Source organism: Arabidopsis lyrata, assembly GCF_000004255.2.
Source record: "Arabidopsis lyrata subsp. lyrata unplaced genomic scaffold ARALYscaffold_4, whole genome shotgun sequence".
Lineage (NCBI taxonomy): Eukaryota > Viridiplantae > Streptophyta > Magnoliopsida > Brassicales > Brassicaceae > Arabidopsis > Arabidopsis lyrata.
Window position 1 is genome coordinate 3,696,854 of NW_003302552.1, and position 19,136 is coordinate 3,715,989.

The 19,136-nt window shown below is 32.6% G+C and overlaps 2 protein-coding genes and 1 long non-coding RNA gene across 3 annotated transcripts; 1 reads left to right on the plus strand and 2 right to left on the minus strand.

Annotated features, from left to right (window-relative positions):
* Positions 1-1,832: 1,832 nt before the first annotated feature.
* Positions 1,833-4,322, minus strand: LOC9316719 (ribonuclease H2 subunit A). The gene is made up of 9 exons (XM_002880606.2): positions 4,203-4,322; positions 3,844-3,942; positions 3,679-3,750; positions 3,172-3,295; positions 3,004-3,091; positions 2,780-2,917; positions 2,613-2,700; positions 2,424-2,544; positions 1,833-2,278 (listed from the first exon to the last, which is right to left on the minus strand). The coding sequence occupies exons 2-9, from the start codon at positions 3,926-3,928 to the stop codon at positions 2,104-2,106; spliced, it is 891 nt and encodes a 296-aa protein (XP_002880652.1). The 5' UTR covers positions 3,929-3,942; positions 4,203-4,322; the 3' UTR covers positions 1,833-2,103.
* Positions 4,323-6,769: 2,447 nt separating this feature from the next.
* On the minus strand, positions 6,770-8,959 carry LOC110229401. The gene is made up of 2 exons (XR_002332816.1): positions 7,518-8,959; positions 6,770-7,300 (listed from the first exon to the last, which is right to left on the minus strand). It is a non-coding gene; the product is annotated as an uncharacterized LOC110229401 (long non-coding RNA).
* Positions 8,960-11,758: 2,799 nt separating this feature from the next.
* LOC9316720 (stromal cell-derived factor 2-like protein) lies at positions 11,759-13,536 on the plus strand. Its single transcript, XM_002878779.2, has 6 exons — positions 11,759-12,138; positions 12,228-12,368; positions 12,480-12,620; positions 12,836-12,885; positions 12,980-13,109; positions 13,237-13,536. The coding sequence occupies exons 1-6, from the start codon at positions 12,031-12,033 to the stop codon at positions 13,321-13,323; spliced, it is 657 nt and encodes a 218-aa protein (XP_002878825.1). The 5' UTR covers positions 11,759-12,030; the 3' UTR covers positions 13,324-13,536.
* Positions 13,537-19,136: the final 5,600 nt, after the last annotated feature.

Genomic DNA, 19,136 nt, shown 5'->3' on the forward strand with positions numbered 1-19,136 from the left:
AGCTTTGTTTTTGATGTTACACACTCTTTCTATAAATTTTATTTTTATTTACTTGTTCAACTTTTTCTATTTGGCTACAGTATAAAAAATATATATTTATAGCCTCAACAACTACAAGTATCTTATAAATCTTATTTCTTTCTACCATAGTCTCTCTAAAGTATTACTTTCTACCATAGTTTCTCTAAAGTATTTTACAATAACATCATGATACTTATTTTCTAAAAATCAATAAGAAAATTAAAGAAGTAATAACAACCTTCTAAATATATCTAGAGAAACTATAGAACTTGATATTAGTTTGGGTTTGGTCTACTTAATAATAATGTCATCATGGATGATCAAAAATCGAATTTAACTTCAATATTTGCTTGCACCTTCTCCAATAATGTAGAAGATTATTCACTCTCTAGAATGACTAAAGAAATAGAACATCGAATATTATGTCTATATACATTGACATTTTACTCACATATTTTTGGAATCTTGATCCCCTATATGAAAGAGTTCTATCGACTCAATCTAAGATTCTAAATCTAAATTATTTAAAATAGGAATTAAGTTATCTAGATAAAGCGATGGGTAACGAATAGATTCAATGGAATATGTCTCGAATACACCAAAAGAATAACAAAAAAAAAAAACAAAGATAAAGTAGTGAAGCTTTATCGAGATAAAGAATAAGAGAAAATTGTTGGCATGCATTGGACGGGGCATATTTAAGGTGACGTGGTTTCACTATAAACCAGAGAGTCGCATTAATCAGTCTGACCGTTGATTTGAGACATTAATTCCCTGCCGTTGGATCTGTCACTTTTACAAGACACATTTCCTTGTTTTCTCTAACTTTTTTAGTGGCCATGACATATGTATAATAAGTGTTTTGATTGTTTTGGTTTTCTATATATAATATTTTTATTTATATACTTTTTCTGTTTATATTACATGATGTTTTAATTATTTAAGTTAAATATTTATAGTTTCAAGAATTATTTAATTTTTGATTAAAACAAAAAAAAACTAACAAAACAAAATTCCTCAAGAATTCTACTAATTCCTCAACAATTCCTCAAGTCTTCAAATGATGTAACATAATTTTTTCCACCAAAATTCCTCAACAATTCCTCAAAACTAATGTTACCATTTACACCCTTAAACCTTTTTTATTGTTTTCAAATATATAATGTTTTGAATTTATTTTATATTATAGGTTGTTTTAAATATTTTATATTGTTTTAGTATATTTTATTATTGATCAAATTCATTTAATTAGATATTAAATTGTGTTTTAATGTAAAAATGCAAAACAAAAGAAATTAATTAGTTTTTTAAACTTGTGCTTTTAGGTAAAACATCATATATTTCTAAATAGAGGAAGTATTTCTTTTTTTTCTTTAACATTTTTTGGTTAGGCAATGTCCACTCCATAACCGAATCTTTAATACGTGGAATAACATGATTATTTGGAATCAAACTCCGATAAAAAGAATAAACCCGTAAAAGTACATATTCAATCACTTGAGTAAAAACATTTCTTTTTTTATTTCTGTAAATTATGTGTATATTCAACATAAATCATTAAAATATCGAAAAGAAATGAATCTCAAGGAAAAATATAACTAAGCATTCTTTATTTTTAATTCTTCTATAGTATAATTTCAAGACATATTTTTTTAGTTCAATTAACTAAAACTAGATTTTTTGATGTTAGTTTTGTAAAAAAAAAAAAAAGAAATTACAGATTAACAGTTTGAGAGGTTTTATCATATTATATAAATGAATGGTTGACTAAAAAAACGTTTGCTCTGAGCCTCTGACAAAAGGCGGAAGTGGAGAAGAAAGCAAAGGTATTAAGGTAAGTTCTTCCTCAGAAAACAAATGGTTAACCACGGGCCGGCTCAGGGTGAGTGGCGGTCTAGTCTAGTCCATGGCTGAAGAGATTATACCAAAGCAGGCCGGGCTTGAAATTAGTAAAACAAATGTTATAAATAACTCCTCTTAACAGAAGGGGTTCAAAATGAAAAAACGAAACAACAATCACTTAGAGAGATAAACTATAAGCTAAGGCATCTCCTAGAAGCTGGATTCAGTCTTGTACTGAGACTAAAACTGAGTGAGTTGTTGGATTTTGCGAGCTTGGAAAAATTTGCACCGCCCTTTACCACTTGATTCGATTTCTTCGCTCCTTTTATCGCATGTTTTGAACCCAAAACTGCTTAGTTTCGCTTGTCGTTTGCTGCTACTTCCATTACCACTCTCTTCGGTTTCATCTGCTTCCCTGCCCAAGTGAACATAACATCAAATTCAACAAGACACATTTGCAACAGATTGAGATAAATGTAGTATTTATATGGATCTATGGAGGCTTGATCATAGCTGATTAATAGATTAGAGTATAATAGCAATAAATAAATAAAACTAACCATGCAACTTCAACCTCGCCCTTCAAATGTGTAGTGCAAGTTCCCCAACTGAAGCGAACCAGTGATGGGAATCCAAACACAGAATGTTTGTGTTGCACTAACCACGCCTTTGTCTCAGGATCTAAATTGCATTACAAACATATTAGTGTGTACGCTAAAAACAAAAACGGTTTTGAGGAAAAAATATACCTCCAGGATATCCAGAACCAAAGTTTCTATTTATATCTTCTCCGGTTTCCTCTACCAACCATTCTCTCAACGCTCTGTCTCTTGTCACCTGAGCAGGTAATTATTTTTAGTGACTTTAGCTAGTGAAAAGCTTTAAGATAGATAATGAAAATCCATAACATATTTACCTTAGCCACAATACTTGCCCCACTAACAATAGGAAACAGACTGTCAGCTTTCTTTGAAACGACAAACTTGATCGAAGGAAACCTCTCAGACAATTTTATCCTGTACTTCTCGGGATCTCCCACGGTATCCAGATAAGCCTGCAAATGCAATTTTGGGTTATAAACCTTGTGGATATAACCTTATTTCTCAAAAGATGATGCATATGTTTCAATCAGCTAATCACCTCTGTTAGAAGAACTCCCATGTCTAGTACCCTTTTGATTAGCCCCATTGCAGAGTTATGTGAAATCTCATTTAAATTAGTCTTGTTTCTGTGGAAAACAAACCAAAGCTTAAGAACCATTTGAGCATTCCAATCTTTCAGCTTTAAAAACATTATAACTTTACTAACTTTGCGAGCATCTTAGCTGAGAGTTCTCTGGGATCAATGACATCAACAGCCCATCCAAGTGACTTGTCAAGCTTTAAGTTTTCATATAACTCTTCTCTTTTCTCCTCTTTTAGAGTCTTTGAATCTGCAAGCATAGCAGCAAAAGGCTTCAGGGGAACAACAAAAAAGGTAAAAGACTATGAACGCAATCAAAAGTTCCATGCTTTACTTATGCCCTCCCAAATTGGACCGTCGCAGTACCATGCTAACACTCTCAATATATACAGCAAAAGGCTTAAGGGGAACAAAAAGATTCAAGGATTATAAATGTGATCAAAAGTCTCATACTTTTTTACTTATGCCCTCTCAAACTGAAACGTCGCAGGGCCATATGATTACACTAACAACTGAAGGTTAAACAATGTGGTTATACAATGTACACACACAAACGAATCTATTCAATTCTCAAATCTCAAAACACACATAACAATTCTTCAACATAAAGGAATGAAAAGTGAGTTTTTTTACCTGCAAAATGGAGAGAAGCAAGAGAAGACTGATAGGAAATGGGACAATACATACATCCATAAACCATAGGACCTGTTTAACCAACAAAATTGATCAGATTTTTCTTCTCATTCACCAAAAGTTATTAGATACAAGAATAAGAAGAAGAAGAAGAAGAAGAAGAACCTAGAACAGGACCCCTCCCGGCTTCGTCAATACCCATTAGACAAGGCTGAGAAGACCATTCTGGTGTCAAACAATCAGATTCCATTCCTTATTGAAAACCTTTCAAGAAACAGATGTTAATGGTTTGTTTTTAGGGTTTTAGTCTCAATTCTAACCTAAATTGGTCACATTGAGTTCTGGGTAGGTTTCAAAAACTAAAAGCATTGGACTTTTCTATTGAACATGAAACACTACTCCAGAAAAATTCGAACTTTACATGAAACAAGTGAGGAAATAGTGAATCGCTTGAGCAGGTTTTGGGTTACAAGAATCTAAAATTTTCTGGTTATTGTGTTAGATGATAGGAGAAGGAAACTCACCTGATATTAAGAGAGTTGAGCGAATCGGAGAAGATATCACCGGCGAACAATATCGACGGTAGCTTTACGGTTAATACTCTTTCTCTAATTACACTGCTTGCCGTTTTGTCGTAGCAATGTTGGTAAAATGTGTCGTAGTAACTTATTAATAAGTTTCAATTTTTTTAAGAAAATTCACTTATTACAAACAAATCTGAAAAATATTTAAATTGTTTTAAATAAGTATTTTATTTTATAGTGGATATAAATATAAATAATAAAAAAAATTAAAATTTGCAGAAATATTGGAATACTAAATAATAAAGATAGACGATAGATATATTTTTTTTAATTTTAACAATGTCCTGTTATGTTTTTAGTACCCTTTGATTTTGTGTTGATATTTTGTTAACATTTTTGTCTCTGATTATTTTAATTAATCAAAATCCAAAATTAAAAGAAAAATAAAAAATAAAAACAAGTGGACCCTACCATGTTCTCATCTTCATTGGCTTATCTTCTACAGAGCTCCCAAACTCGAGATCCATCGACACAACCAACATTGAAGGTCCAACACTGAGGTGATTTGTCCGATTTGTTGTCTAATTTATTCCAACTATTAAATATAAGTAGTTTCAAACTCGTTTATGGTATAGAAATAAATTGTTATGTATTCAATTAGGGATTTTTGTAGAGATTTTTGTCTAGAGTTCTAAGATTTAACATGAATGCTTATTCGATTCAGTCTCATTTGTACTTGATATGGTCGAATTCTATTGAGAATGCATGTATTGTAACACTTCAATCGAACCAATGCTAGTGATTTTGTGGATGTATTACAATTAGTAGTACTTGGTACAACTGAGACGGGTACAACCAGTAGTACTTGGTATAACTTATACGGTACAATTGGATACAAGTTGGATTATTTTCTGGTAATACTTGGTACAACTTGGTACTAGTTGGACGATTCGTATGTGGATTTTTTTTATTCTATTTCAGGCACAATGAATAATAATCGTCGCAAAATTATAGTTTTTGATTATGGGGATACTATGTTAGAAGGGGAAATGAACCAAGATGGAATTCAAAAGATGGAAACATTTATTGAGGAGGTTACTTATTTTGCATTGGTAAACAAAATATGCAGAAAGGCAAAGGATGATGAAGCTACCATTGAGCTGAAACTTAGTTACGTTCTAGAATTAGTGGATCCAAAATGATCAATATATATATCTGATGATGCTAATGTGTGTTATTTGAAAATGAATGAAGATCAATTCCAAGTTTTGCATGTGAACGTAAATGATGAAAATCAAGGGGATGAGCAATATCAAGGGCATGAGAATTCTATTGATGATGATGAATGTGACCATACGTCAAAAATTTGAAAGCAAGCAAACAGTTAAAGATTTAGTTGAAAAAACTGCACAAAAGAACTGTTGGTAAGCCCAAATGGCATGACCATGAACTTTTGAGTTTGTTATACTGTAGTCGGATATGACGTTGTTTGATAGACACTCCAACTCCTAAAAGTTTCATCCTTTTGGTTCAGTCAAGGGTTGGTGTTAAAGTGTCATACTCAATGGCAAATAGAGGAAATGCTAGCTGCTTATGATCTACAAGTTAGAATATTTGATAAGAAATATACAAATAATTTATCAATGATTTGTTTAAAATTTCTTATTAATAAAATATTTATTTGTTGTTTTCAAATAAAAATTATCTAAAATATTTTAAATAATGTTTAGCTAATAGCTGTTTTATAACTTTTAAAATAATAGTTATTATTAATTATTTTTTTTAAAAAATTGTCAATTTAGATTTTATGATATACTTGGTTTCTCATGAAACACTTTATACTTTATGGGTCACTTTGTTAATGTAAACCACATAACATTACAAAGCTAAGATAATAATGTTTTAACGCTTATTATTGCATGTATACGTAGTTAATGTACCAAAATTAACTTCAGTCATGTGTCCAACTAAAAATATTTAGTTTTAGTTAGTGTATAACTAATTTGAAACAAATCATCCCAAAGGTACAACTTGCATAAACGGGTACAACTTAAGATTTAGGAACAACTAGTGCAATATTGCGGCTACACGTGTGCACACGTGTGCATTTTGGCGGCTCCACGTTTGCAGTTTGACGGCCCATGTGAATCACATATTTTATTTATGAAAATTTCAAATTTTAAAAAAATTTCACTCCCCCCCTCTTTTTTTTAGGAGATGCGCCCATTATCCTTTAAAACTTTAAACCCAAACCCAAACTCAAACCCAAACCTTTCTTCTTTCCTAATTCCGCTGCCTCCTCTAGGATTTGCGATTTCTGTGTTTTTTCTTCTCTATTTCTGGAAATTTGGAGAATGAGCAGCAACTCTGAAAAGTGTCATTGTGAGTCTCCAATCAAGTTGTCTCCCTTAACTTTGGCTAAATTTTTGTCATTGATGTTGTATCTAGTTTGACATTCCGATCAAGTTGTACTTAAACTAAAATCATGTGTACATAGTTAGATTGACTCATAAACTCAACATAAAATGACTACTCAACATAAAACATGTTCCATAGAATGACTCATAAACACAACATAAAACACGTTCCATAGAAAACTAAGCAATAGAAAGAGTTCATTTGACATTCCGAGCAAGTTGTACTTAAACAAAAACCATGTGTACCTAGTTAGACAAACCACAATGACTCATAAACATAACAAAAAACCAACCAACTAACCAACAACACAAAGAGTTCACATATGACTCATTAACAACCTTAAGCTTCTTCTGCCTTATTATTATAGGACTCTGAATGACCATAGTAGATCCCATTCGAAATGAACCAGCATTCTTTTTTCTTCTCTAAACACGTCGTGCGAAGAAAGAGCATCCACATACCCATCAACTTATGATTTGAGTCTTTAGGCATATGGAAGAAATACTTGAACTGTGGGTGCAATAGGAACCAATCCAACTCCTCGGGTAGGAGATGACCTCTTAATAGGCTCACTGCCTTTGCAATATAACACTTCTTAGAAATCTTACATGGTTTTGTATACTCGGCGGGACCAAAGTACATATTCAGAGGTTGCATAACTTGGTTTCCTCCTCGGATTCCTGTAAGATAGATCAACATACACTAAGTCATACTAATTTTTACTTTTTGATTCTGGAATTTTAGATCAAGATACACTAATTCATACTAAGTTGTACTTTTTTATTCAGAAATTTTAAGTTGTACTTTCTGATTTACGAATTTTAAAACAAGTTACACGAATTCATACTTAGTTGTACTTTCCGATTTATGAATTTTAGATCAATAAACTAGACATACCGTTCCCTAGGATTAGATTCATTTTCTTGGGATTCATCTCCACGAGTGTCTTCTTCTTCTACGATCTCATCTTCTTCTACGATCTCATATGCTGGATTTGGTTCTTCACGATAGCTTGGGTTCTTTGTACCCATGCATCATTATCCACGGTTGTATTCTCGAAGAAGAAGAGAACGAAATGGGGAAAGAGGAATCGATTCGCGATTTCTCCTAAGTGTTTAGAGTTTTAAAATTTTTTAAGGACACATGATGGAGAAAAGAGAGGAGGATCCGAAATTAAATGGGTTTCTGAGTTTGGGTGGGGATTTTGGTGGTTTGGTCTGTAAATTACAAGTTTTTTTAAGGTCATGATTGTCTTTAACCAGAAAATCTACTTAAAAAAGAACAAATAAATTGATAATTTCGGAAAAGGCATTTTAAGATTAGTTTTGTGGTCAAAGGGTTAGAGAGGTGATTCTCCTTGAAGTAAGGATAAAATCTTGTGCTTTTACTTATTTTTGCGGGCACTGTATTTGTAGGCTTGGCCATCAATGTTGGGGCAAGCATGTTTAAAGCTCTAAGAACCTCATGAAAATTAATACTTGTTGAGAATTTTGATCTTTTGAAAGTGTCTATTGTGTGACAATATCTTGAATTTTGGCCCACTGTCATCAAAAAAGTAGCAACCATCTCTTCGACACACACATGTGGTGTACCTTTCAAACATGTCTTCATTTGGAGAAGATAACATAAATCCGCAAAGACCTCTGGATTCATACGATATAGTTGCCGAAAATGAATAGGATCATCTTTCAAAGCCTTTTGTATATAAGCGTCTCCCTTTTTCGTGATTTGTCGTCGCATCGGACGTGGGACTTGACTTTTATAAGCATCAACGAATCCAACCACCATCAATAACATAATATCTACATCTGATTCATCTTCTTCATAAAGATTTTGTTCCATTATATAAAAGCCTAGAATAAAAATATAATAATTGTAAGATCAAATGTGATAAAAATGAATTTGTTCTCAATCAAAGTAACTAGCCATGACTATAATGATGAAGAGAGATAGACTTTACCGTGAAAGGGAGAAAAAAGAGGAAGGAGAGAAGAAAGTCAAAACGAGAAAGTAGACGTGAAAGGAAAAAAAAGGGTTTTTGGTTATTCTCATAAATGAGATTTTATAATTACAAAAATATGATTGTGAAAATCTTGAGTAGAAGGTAGGATTTTGATTACTATAATTTACACATGAAATCAGTTTCAGATTTCTTCATATCTTTTCAAATCAAAACATTTGTGAAAATCTGTCAAACAACCAATAACACTAGATTTCAAATATGATAACCAATAACACTAGATTTCAAACTCTTTTAATATAGATATTAGAAATATGAGAACCAATAACACTTGATTTTAAACTCTTTTAATGAAGATATTGTAAATATAAGAACCAATAACACTTGATTTGAATAAAGTATTTACAATCAGCTAGTGATTGAATAACATTAGATTTGAGTTAAAGTTAGACTCTATTAAAATCCACTAACCAATAACACCCCCTAAAAGTGTTATATATATGATACATAATTAATGTAAGTGAAACCATTCAAATATAACTATTAAACACAATTTTGATGAAGAAGTGGAAGGAACCCTGCTTTCCAAACGAAATCCTTACATGCAACAGATGAAATATGTTAAGTCCTCTCTTCATATACTCGTAAAAGACTAATATCTTATAGATGAAACTCCCAAATGCTTTCCGCATCACTCTGATTAAACGAACACACTGATATGTTGCTTGAAATGGTTTTGGATCATGTCTTTTGTAACGCCTTATCCATCGTTGCCGGTTAGTGACAATGATTTCCTTTTTCATAGAACCTAAATATTCCGAACGAGGGACAACGAGAAGATCACCATCATCAAACCTTAGAAAAAGGAAGTAGCCGCATAAACCAATTCCTTCAATTGAAAACAATTTTTTATTGATTTCATGATCCTATATTCACCGACCAACGCCAATATGCGAATTTTATACTTAATTCCTTTATCGTAGGAGTATAAATATCGATGATATCGGGCATCATGGAGAGTCGCAAAACCCTTCACGGAGATAACATGTTCGTCATAGATAAAGTCAAATAAATGATACACTACAACGAACCGGGAATAAACCATCTCCATTATCTGAAAAACATCTCCTGCTAAATCATCAAAAGAACCATTTTTAACCGAATCCATGTGCATTTGATCTGCCGCTAACGTTGCATGAAATGAAAACAGACCCGAGATACGTAGAACCTGATCCATGAACAACGTAACTACAAACCATGCCACAACCATGGCCATCGAAAGAGTAAAGGAAATGTGCGTTGTAGTAACCGCCACAAAAACTTCGAATCAATCACCATAACCATCTTATTGTTTGTTGACGCCTGACAATACATCACTAGAAACAAGCGTAATTCACTTTAACGATGGAGAAAGAGCATTAGAGGAGAAATGGCACGATCGCCTTGCCTATTACTAGAGAGACGGTTCCTTATGAAAAATACTTGTCAGACCGCCGTGCGACCACCAGCAAGAAAGTCACTTATTTAGTATTAATTATTTTTTTATAATTTAAGTAATGAAATGTATGTTACAACGATCAAATTCCATCATTGTATAGACGTATGTTTGTTGTTTGTTGTTTGTTGTGTACGCAGCTTCTTTTGACTTTTACAACACTCTCTCTTGGAGACCAATGTCACTATACCTCTTGCGTAATTATCTTCTATTGCCTCATTAGAAACATTTTTAGGAAAATTCGATGGAAAAAAAGCATAGAAGATAAAAAGACTACAACCATGCATGTTCCCCTTCGAATGATTATGATCATATCTTACATGTCTTGATGACGACGCATTCCAATGTTATGGACATGTGTCCTAAACATAATAGTTGTGTAAAGAATTCGTGAAGAGATCTGCATAATTCTCGGATGATTGAACATATCTTACTTCAGATGAATAAGAAATTGCATAAAAAAAATGTGAGTATGAAAAAGGATTGAGAGATCTTCTCTGTAACACAAATTTGTTGGATTCTTTTCCCTTAAGCAAGTAGATATAGCTAGTAAACGAAAACATACTAGTGACTAGAAGTGAACGATTATGACTTCGGTGATAAACGGTGATGAGAACGAGATCGGACGAGTAAGAAACGCCGATGGAGGCTTCTAGTGTCTCTCATTCGTGACTGATGCACACCAAAAAGCTAAGTTAAAACAAGTATTTATAGGCTTCATGGTGCAAGTAGTCGGTGCAAGTATTTATAGGCATCATGGTGCAACAAAAGAATGAAACAAAGATTTGAATTCTTACATTGAAAATAAAAAGGTTAGGATAGAAGCTGCAAATGAGATGATGCAAATGAGTTTTGCATCTCTATAAACAGATAAATGATATTTAGTTACATGTTTCTACTGGTGTAATATTTTTTTTTTTTAGTTCCTAATTTGCTATTCAATCTGCTATCGGTCTGCTTTTAATCATCTTCAAAATTATTGTTTCTAGAACTGCTTATTTGTTATTATTGTTTGGTGGACATGAATATGATAGTCTACTCTAAATTGGGAAATACCCATAAAGCATAAAGTTAAACGAATTCACTATTTGCTAAATGTCAATGTTCAAGAAAGCGTTAGACGTTAAGCGGGCGGTGACCTAGTGCCTAGCGCTTAGAACGCTTAATCGGAACCTAGGCGATTTTTAAGCGGTTTAGACGTTTATAACATAAAACATTATAAATATGATATCATATATAAAAGTTATATAAAATATCTATATAAAACTAAAAAATATAAAATTATAAAAAAAAACTAGATAAAAATATATTGTATTTATATTAAACAATATACGAATATTTATAAATATATATATATATATATATATATATATATAGAAATAAAACTTAATTGAAATTAAAAAAAATACACTAAACAAGATCTATGTAATTTTAGACAGTTAAAACGGTCATCTAAGCATCGCATGAGAAGCTAGCGCCTAGTCGGGGCCTAAACGACCGACCGCCTACACCGTTTTTTAGAACAGTGCTAAATGTTGATGTTGAGCCAAGAAAAGATTGGGAAAAATAAATACATCCGATGCACCACTCATAACACGACATCTCATCAAAAGTACACGTGTTAAAATATCATTCGTTATCTGTACGTACAACTGCGTGTCAACATAAACTGAGGAAATTAATTAACTTACTCTACACGAAGACGCCTCTCATAAGCACGACGAAGAACCAAATCGGAAAATTAACCAATTACTGTCTCCGGCGAGATCTCAATTTGATCCTTCACGGTGGCGTCGACGTCCGGGCAACAACAAGCTCTCTCGAGAAGAAAGCCATTATCATCATCATCATCATCTCCTCCTTCGTCTTCACCTGTTCGAGCTCCTGCGGCGAAGAAACCGAGTCCGGAGTTTCCCTTTTGGCAGCAGAACTGGTTTATCGGTCTGCTCTTCGTGATGGCTTTAGGATTCTTCTGTCTCGCTATCTTCCTTTACCTAAGTCTCGATCCTGATTCCGGTTACACAACTGCCTCCGCCGCTGCTTCTGGTAAAGAAGGTGTCGAGGTGGTTTTTTGAAATCCCTAATCTGTTGATTTGGTTTTGATTTCCCATAGATTTGGACGATTGTGTGAATGATGTTCTGATATTGACAGATTACTTATGGAAGTGCGATTAAGCTGATGCATGAGAAAACTAAATTTCGATTGCATTCTCACGATGTGCCGTATGGATCCGGTAGTGGTCAGCAATCAGTTACTGGTTTTCCAGGCGTCGTTGATTCCAACAGCTATTGGGTATGCATCATCTCATACTTTGAATATTCTAGCTATGGTGTGGTAACTTGTTTTATCAAGTGTTTTAGTGAGGTATGGTGGAGTGATTGAGCAATTGTTTTGTTTTGATAGATTGTTAAACCTGTGCCTGGGAAAACAGAAAAGCAAGGTGATGCTGTCAAGAGTGGAGCAACCATTAGGTTGCAGCATATGAAGACCAGAAAATGGCTTCACAGTCACTTGCATGCATCCCCTATATCAGGGAACTTAGAGGTTAGTATTGTTTTCCGTTTTATGTATTCCCTGATCCGCTAAGATTGGATGCAAAAGATCCGAACGAGAGATAGATCTAGGAAATCAATATAGAGAGCTAGTGGTAAGAGGATATTTACTAGCGGATCTATGTGAATTGTGAAGTGCTTTGCCGGTTTCAATTGGTAGTTGCATTTTCCTTATTGCTATCGAGTTAACCCATTTTCTTGATGCAGGTTAGCTGCTTCGGAGATGATACAAATTCCGATACCGGGGATCATTGGAAGTAAATATCCCTTAAAATCAATTTGTATTCTCATCTAATGTTTAGTCTATCCACATCCACCTGAGAACTCATGCTACTTTCCATTTGCGCATAGGCTTATAATCGAAGGAAGTGGGAAGACATGGAAACAGGACCAAAGAGTCCGTCTTCAACACATAGACACTAGTGGCTACCTCCATAGCCATGACAAGAAGTACCAACGTATAGCTGGTGGTCAGCAAGAGGTAACTAAATATCATTATTTCTCATCTAAGCCTGATCTTTAAAGATTATTCCAATGTGTTGAAACTCATGCTGAGATAGATATACAACAAGATTTAATGCATCAGATTCTGTTTTTTGGGTACACAGGTGTGTGGAATTCGGGAGAAGAAGGCGGATAACATTTGGTTGGCAGCAGAAGGAGTGTACCTTCCCCTTAATGAGAGCAGCAAGTAAGGTGAAGAGTGTGATAACTTCTCTGGAGGACTTTGTATCTCATCTTTTACTCTCTAAACTCATCATAAACAAGAAAATAGAGATATATATTTGCTAATTTTCGATTGAGAATACTTTTAGTCGCACGAATATATATTGTTTTGGTAGAATATTCTGCATTTATCTCTTTTTTTTGGTCACCCTGATAGTAAATCCAACAAAATCCTTTAAACATATCGTTTTGTCTAAGAACCATCAATATGACATTTGAGACATAAGTACTCTGTAGCTGGTGGGATATGATCTATATCCCTTGGAAAATCAGTCGCCAGCGAGTTTTTCCACGTTCAAGACTTGTTCCTCGCGATCTTCAAGATATCGTGTGGTTCTCGATCTAAATATTTGAATACTTCATTGTTCCCAGCTTTCATATAAATCAAATAATCCAAAGAAAGCTCAACTCTCATTATGAATTCACGGCAAAAACATTTTAGTGCTTCTGATGGAATTTGTCGAAGAACCCATGTTTGAACTTTAAAACGTTAGACAAAACTAGAATAAAATATGAATCAAGATCTCCTTCTCACATGCACCCACACCATGGAGAGATCATTATGGGAGCGAAGAGTCTAAATGAAGCTTATCTCCATTGCATTTGGAGATGGTTTTAATCTGGCAATCTTATCTAGATGATGACGAACCCCTCATATTGGCTTGCAAGCAGTGTCAGGTGCTATTGCGACTAATGAGAGTTTAAATTTGAATCATATGATAGTCGATATATGAATTTTGCCCTTGAATCTTGATGCGAGGATACTATGAAATCGATAAACCATGCTTTGTTTAATGACCGTCTGCCGAATATACTCTATGCTCCAACTATTTTATTTAGGAGAAGAATGAGAGTTAAATTCGAGATAATCTTTTGATACTTCAAGTGATTTACAACCCAAGATTTTCACTTGGAAACAAAGAGAATCGAGAAACTAATGTTGGTTGGATCCTTCATCTACAGGATGGAGCAACCAGTATTTTAGGTCATTAGAACAGTCATAGGGCGTTTCCCACTTTCCTATGGAGTTGCATATTCTTATATGGGTTATGTCAAGCGCTTTCATTTTAAGAATTCAACAAGTTTTGATGAGAGCAAATCTATTAGCATCTCTATACTATTAAAAGAGAAGTACAAATGACGAAAAAAAAAAAAAAAGAGAAGTACAAATGAAAATGGGTCGGGTTAAAATCAGAAAATTGACCCGAAATTCTGAAATCGGATCTTTGAAATTTTTTTGGAATATAAATTCAAATTAATAATAAAAAATCGAATTAAAATCAAATATTTATGGAAATCAAATAAAATCTGATTGTACTTATGGTAACTAATAATAAAAGCATATTCCGAACAATATTATACATTAATTACGTATAATAAATTTGTTCATATATTTTTGGGACTAATTCCATAACAATCAACGTTTTTGTCATTAATTTCGCTCATTTTAGCCAATTATCATTAATCTCTATACTATTAAAAGAGAAGTACAAATGAAAATGGGTCGGGTTAAAATCAGAAAATTGACCCGAAATTCTGAAATCGGATCTTTGAATTTTTTTTGGAATATAAATTCGAATTAATAATGAAAAATCGAATGAAAAATGAAATATTTATGGAAATCAAATAAAATCTGATTGTACTTATGGCAACTAATTATAAAAGCATATTTCGAACAATATTATACATTAATTACGTATAATAAAATTTTTCATATATTTTTGGAACTAATTCGATAACAATCAACGTTTTTATCATTAATTTCGCTCATTTTAGCCAATTATCATTAATTGAAAGATATCTTACTTGCTTCTAAAGATTTCTAGAAAATTTATCACACATAAGTAATACCCCATCTGTTTTATAAATTAAATAGATATTTTTATTTTGGTCGTGTACATTAAATAGATATAAAATACATATAACTAATTTTAATTTAATTAGATTAAATCGAAATTATGGTATTTTCATACCTATAGCTTACCAAAGAAGTTTAATTTTCAATTTATAAAGATTTATTGAATATGATTTTAGAATTATTCAACAAGATGATAAGTATTTATTAAATTTTGTGAATCATGAAAAATAATAACTAATTTTTAATCATTATATTTCATCTTTCAATCTCTCACCTAAGAAATAAGATACATATTCTATTATTCCTATGTCCAAACTTCATTTTGTTGTATGACTAAATAATATTCCCATTAGAGCTGTCAAAGCGAGTTGATTCGTCCCGTTAACCCCGTTTTCGATAGGCAAAAAATATTTTGACTTGTAGTTGTCGGTCCGCACGATCCGCGGGTAACATATATGAAATACAAACCCGTTCCGCGAATGTATGCGGATTTGCGGGATTGTCCGTGGATTTTGTTTAAATTGTTTTAAAGTAACCAAAATACTAAAATAAATAAATAAATAAAAATACTATTAAGTTTGTTTAAATTACCACATGTTGAATAAATTATAATTTTATCCATAAATACTAACATGCGGGCTGATCCACCAATCCGCGGATGAAAACCGATTAAACCTATGACCCACTGCGAATTAATCCATGTGGCCCGCTTATTTGCGTGTTTAATATATTTTCCCAAATCTACCCCATAGTAAGATGATTTGGGATCGACCCAAGGTTTTTGACCTATTTTGACTGTTCTAATTCCTATGAATCGTCTAATTTTAGAATTTTAAAACACAAAATTCTATTTTGTAAATCATAATTAATACGATGGGTTTATTTATAAAATTTTTTAACATTTTCTCTACAATTCGTTATTATGAATATTTATAAGTATACTACATGATTCGCTCTACTAAAAACACACAATATTAAATTCAACGTATGTAAACCAATATTCCCCCGCGGTGGACCGCGGGTCCGATCCTAGTATTAATTATAACTAGATTACTAGATTTTAACCCACGGTACACCGCGGGATGATTTATTTTTAAAGTTAGTATAAAAATATTTTGTGAATTGTATCTCCTTAAAAAATATTTATTTATATTATAGTTTACAATTGTTATTAAGTAACGGTATACCACGAGTCCACGAGACAATTGTTAATAGACTGAGGATTTAACCCGTATTAAAGCGGTATGTTAATGATATCTATAAATATTGATTCAAATTCGTCCGCCATATAAACCCGTTCCGAAATATAGCCCGTTCCATAATTTTTTAACCCATCCCGTGATTTGTTTTTATTTTAAAATTTAATAATTATTTATTATATATAAAAGTTTACAAATCATATCATTCTCTAAGTCATTTATATTTTAATACACTAAAGATTTAATCTGTATTAAAGCGGCATGTTAATAATATTTTAAAATTTTATAAATATTGATTCAAACTCGTCCACCATATAACTTTGTTTCGAAATATAACTTCTTAACCCGTCCCGTGATTTGTTTTCTAAAAGTAATAATTTTTAAAGTTTAACGATTTTTTTTTTTTTTTGTCATCCGTAATTAAATAGTGCTCAAAAGAGCCATTCTTGTGGAATGTTGTTTACATAAGTGATATGAAGCGGTTCCGTACGAACTTTTTGTGCCAGATTATCCGCTTTTACATTTGCACAACGAGAAATTAAAGATAAAGAGAAGGTAGAGAACTCTTCCTTGTCGCTCTGAAATTCCTCCAGATACACTGAGAAGGCCGGCCATTCGGTTGGGGAAGACACCATCTTCACCAAGTCAGAACAGTCTGTAAGGAATGCTACCTCTTGATTATCTGCACCAATCATACACTTCATCGCCCAAAGGAGGGCCTCAAATTCGGCATGTAGCGAAGATAGGCTTCTACGGAGGTTGGCAGCTCCCATTGTTGATGGCTCACCGTTTGATGGTGTACAAAACCACCCTATCCCGGAAAACTTATCGCTGTCTTTCCAGGATCCATCCACAAAACAACGGTATCCTGTAAAATCCGAATCTAGGGACATCCCCCTCGTTTGAGGCTGATTTGGAAATTCCACTGAAGCCTGAGTTTCAGAATGAAGTTCCACTTGAGCTGAGTGCCACAGTTGTGCCTCTCTTTCCGCTAACCGTAAAACCTCTAACGGATCGTTATCCACATTTTCAAACAATTTTTCATTCCGTGCTTTCTAAATATACCAAATAATCCAAGGAAAAGCTATAGAATCAAACTCCGATGGTATTCTCCAAAATAAATGATCCAAGTTTGCAAAAATAGAATTTGTGGGAAAAGTCTCCATAACCGTAGGAATCTGAGAAAGTGCCCAAACTTGTCTTGCTTGATGGCACTGAAAGAGTGTGTGATTGACTGTTTCCTCCAGTGCACTACATCTGGCACAACCAGTGTCACAATCAATTCCTCTTTTTCGTAAGTTCTCTGTAAAATTGTATCATTTTTTAAGATATTTATATTTTATAGTTTACAATTGTTATTAAGTAACATTATACCACGGGACAATTTTTGGTTTTATACAATTTTTTTAAATGAGATTCATTTAATATGTCTAATATTGGTGGTATTAAAAAAAAAAGGATTTAATCTGTATTGAAGCGGCGGATTAATGATATTTTAATCTTTTATTATTGTTGATTCAAAAACCCGTCCGGCCAAAAAAACTCATTTATTTTATTAATGTTGATCTTATTTATGATATGATTCTGAATCATTGTCTTAATATTTTAATCGATGTAGAACGTTGAACACACATTTTCGTCAATTGGATAATATATGTCTGTTTTTAAAATTTCGAATCATAGTATATGAAAAAAAAAATAGTTGGGTTATAAACAAAACTGTTTTTACTTTATGTATTATATGATGATTCAAAATAGTTAAAAACAAATCAAACAAAGATGATAGGAGAATTATAATTCTAAATCTTAATCAAATCTTTTAAATATGTAAATTATTAAATATGGAATATCCGGTAGTATGAGTTGGGTTAAATATAACCCGATCCAACAAACTTTTTTATGACCAAAATTTGTAAACGGGTCGGGTATCCAAAGTATCCGAGAACAATTTTACTCACCCGACTCAAAAGTAACTGCAAAAATACTAGTAAAGATGTACCCGCGCGTTGGAGTATTAAACCACTAAAGCATAAATTTTTATCAAACTAAACCATATAAAAGCAAGCTAATCACTCCTTAATCGCAATCTTTAACAAACAAAAAAAGCACAGCTTTATAAAACAAATCCCTAATTTTGGTTGGAACTGACCTGTACATCTAGAGCATTAACATCAAGATGATCTGCAATTAAGAATCGGAACCGAGAGGATTTGTAACGAACTAGAAGGTATATCGAGTAATATACGGTCTAATCCGGTTATTGATGTATTAATGGACTTTGGCCATCAAGATGATCTGTTATTGACATATAATATACTCGACTATGAATTAGTTCTCAAGATATATCGTAAATATTTTCTCATTCATATCTTTCAATATTCAAATTTTTTTTATAAGTTGCATGATCTTTTTATTAAAGTGAATATTAAAAAATCTCAGGAGATATTTATCATAAAGTGTCTTTCACCATGTTTGGTGCATGTAAAATTGCTTTATAGACAACAAATCTCATATATAGACTAATTCGTATTCACAAACTTCGTATTTCAACATCAAATTTTGCACTTTATCTTGACCGTTTGAAAAAAAAAAAAAAAAACAAATTCACATACATATACAATTAGACGTATATTATGATTATATATATATATATATATATATATATATATATAGTATTCTTAATGTTGATTTTCGTAAAATTCGTAACGTACAAACTCATATAAAT

Bases quoted from the DNA above. Each gene is read 5' to 3' on its own strand.
- LOC9316719 (XM_002880606.2), bottom strand. From the start codon at position 3,928: ATGGAATCTGATTGTTTGACACCAGAATGGTCTTCTCAGCCTTGTCTA. The intron at 3,296-3,678 runs GTAAAAAAACTC...CTATGCTTGCAG, and splicing joins TGCTTCTCTCCATTTTGCAG to ATTCAAAGACTCTAAAAGAG. The intron at 2,918-3,003 runs GTGATTAGCTGA...TTGCATTTGCAG, and splicing joins TGGGAGTTCTTCTAACAGAG to GCTTATCTGGATACCGTGGG.
- LOC9316720 (XM_002878779.2), top strand. From the start codon at position 12,031: ATGGCTTTAGGATTCTTCTGTCTCGCTATCTTCCTTTACCTAAGTCTC. The intron at 12,369-12,479 runs GTATGCATCATC...TTGTTTTGATAG, and splicing joins TTGATTCCAACAGCTATTGG to ATTGTTAAACCTGTGCCTGG. The intron at 12,886-12,979 runs GTAAATATCCCT...ATTTGCGCATAG, and splicing joins GATACCGGGGATCATTGGAA to GCTTATAATCGAAGGAAGTG.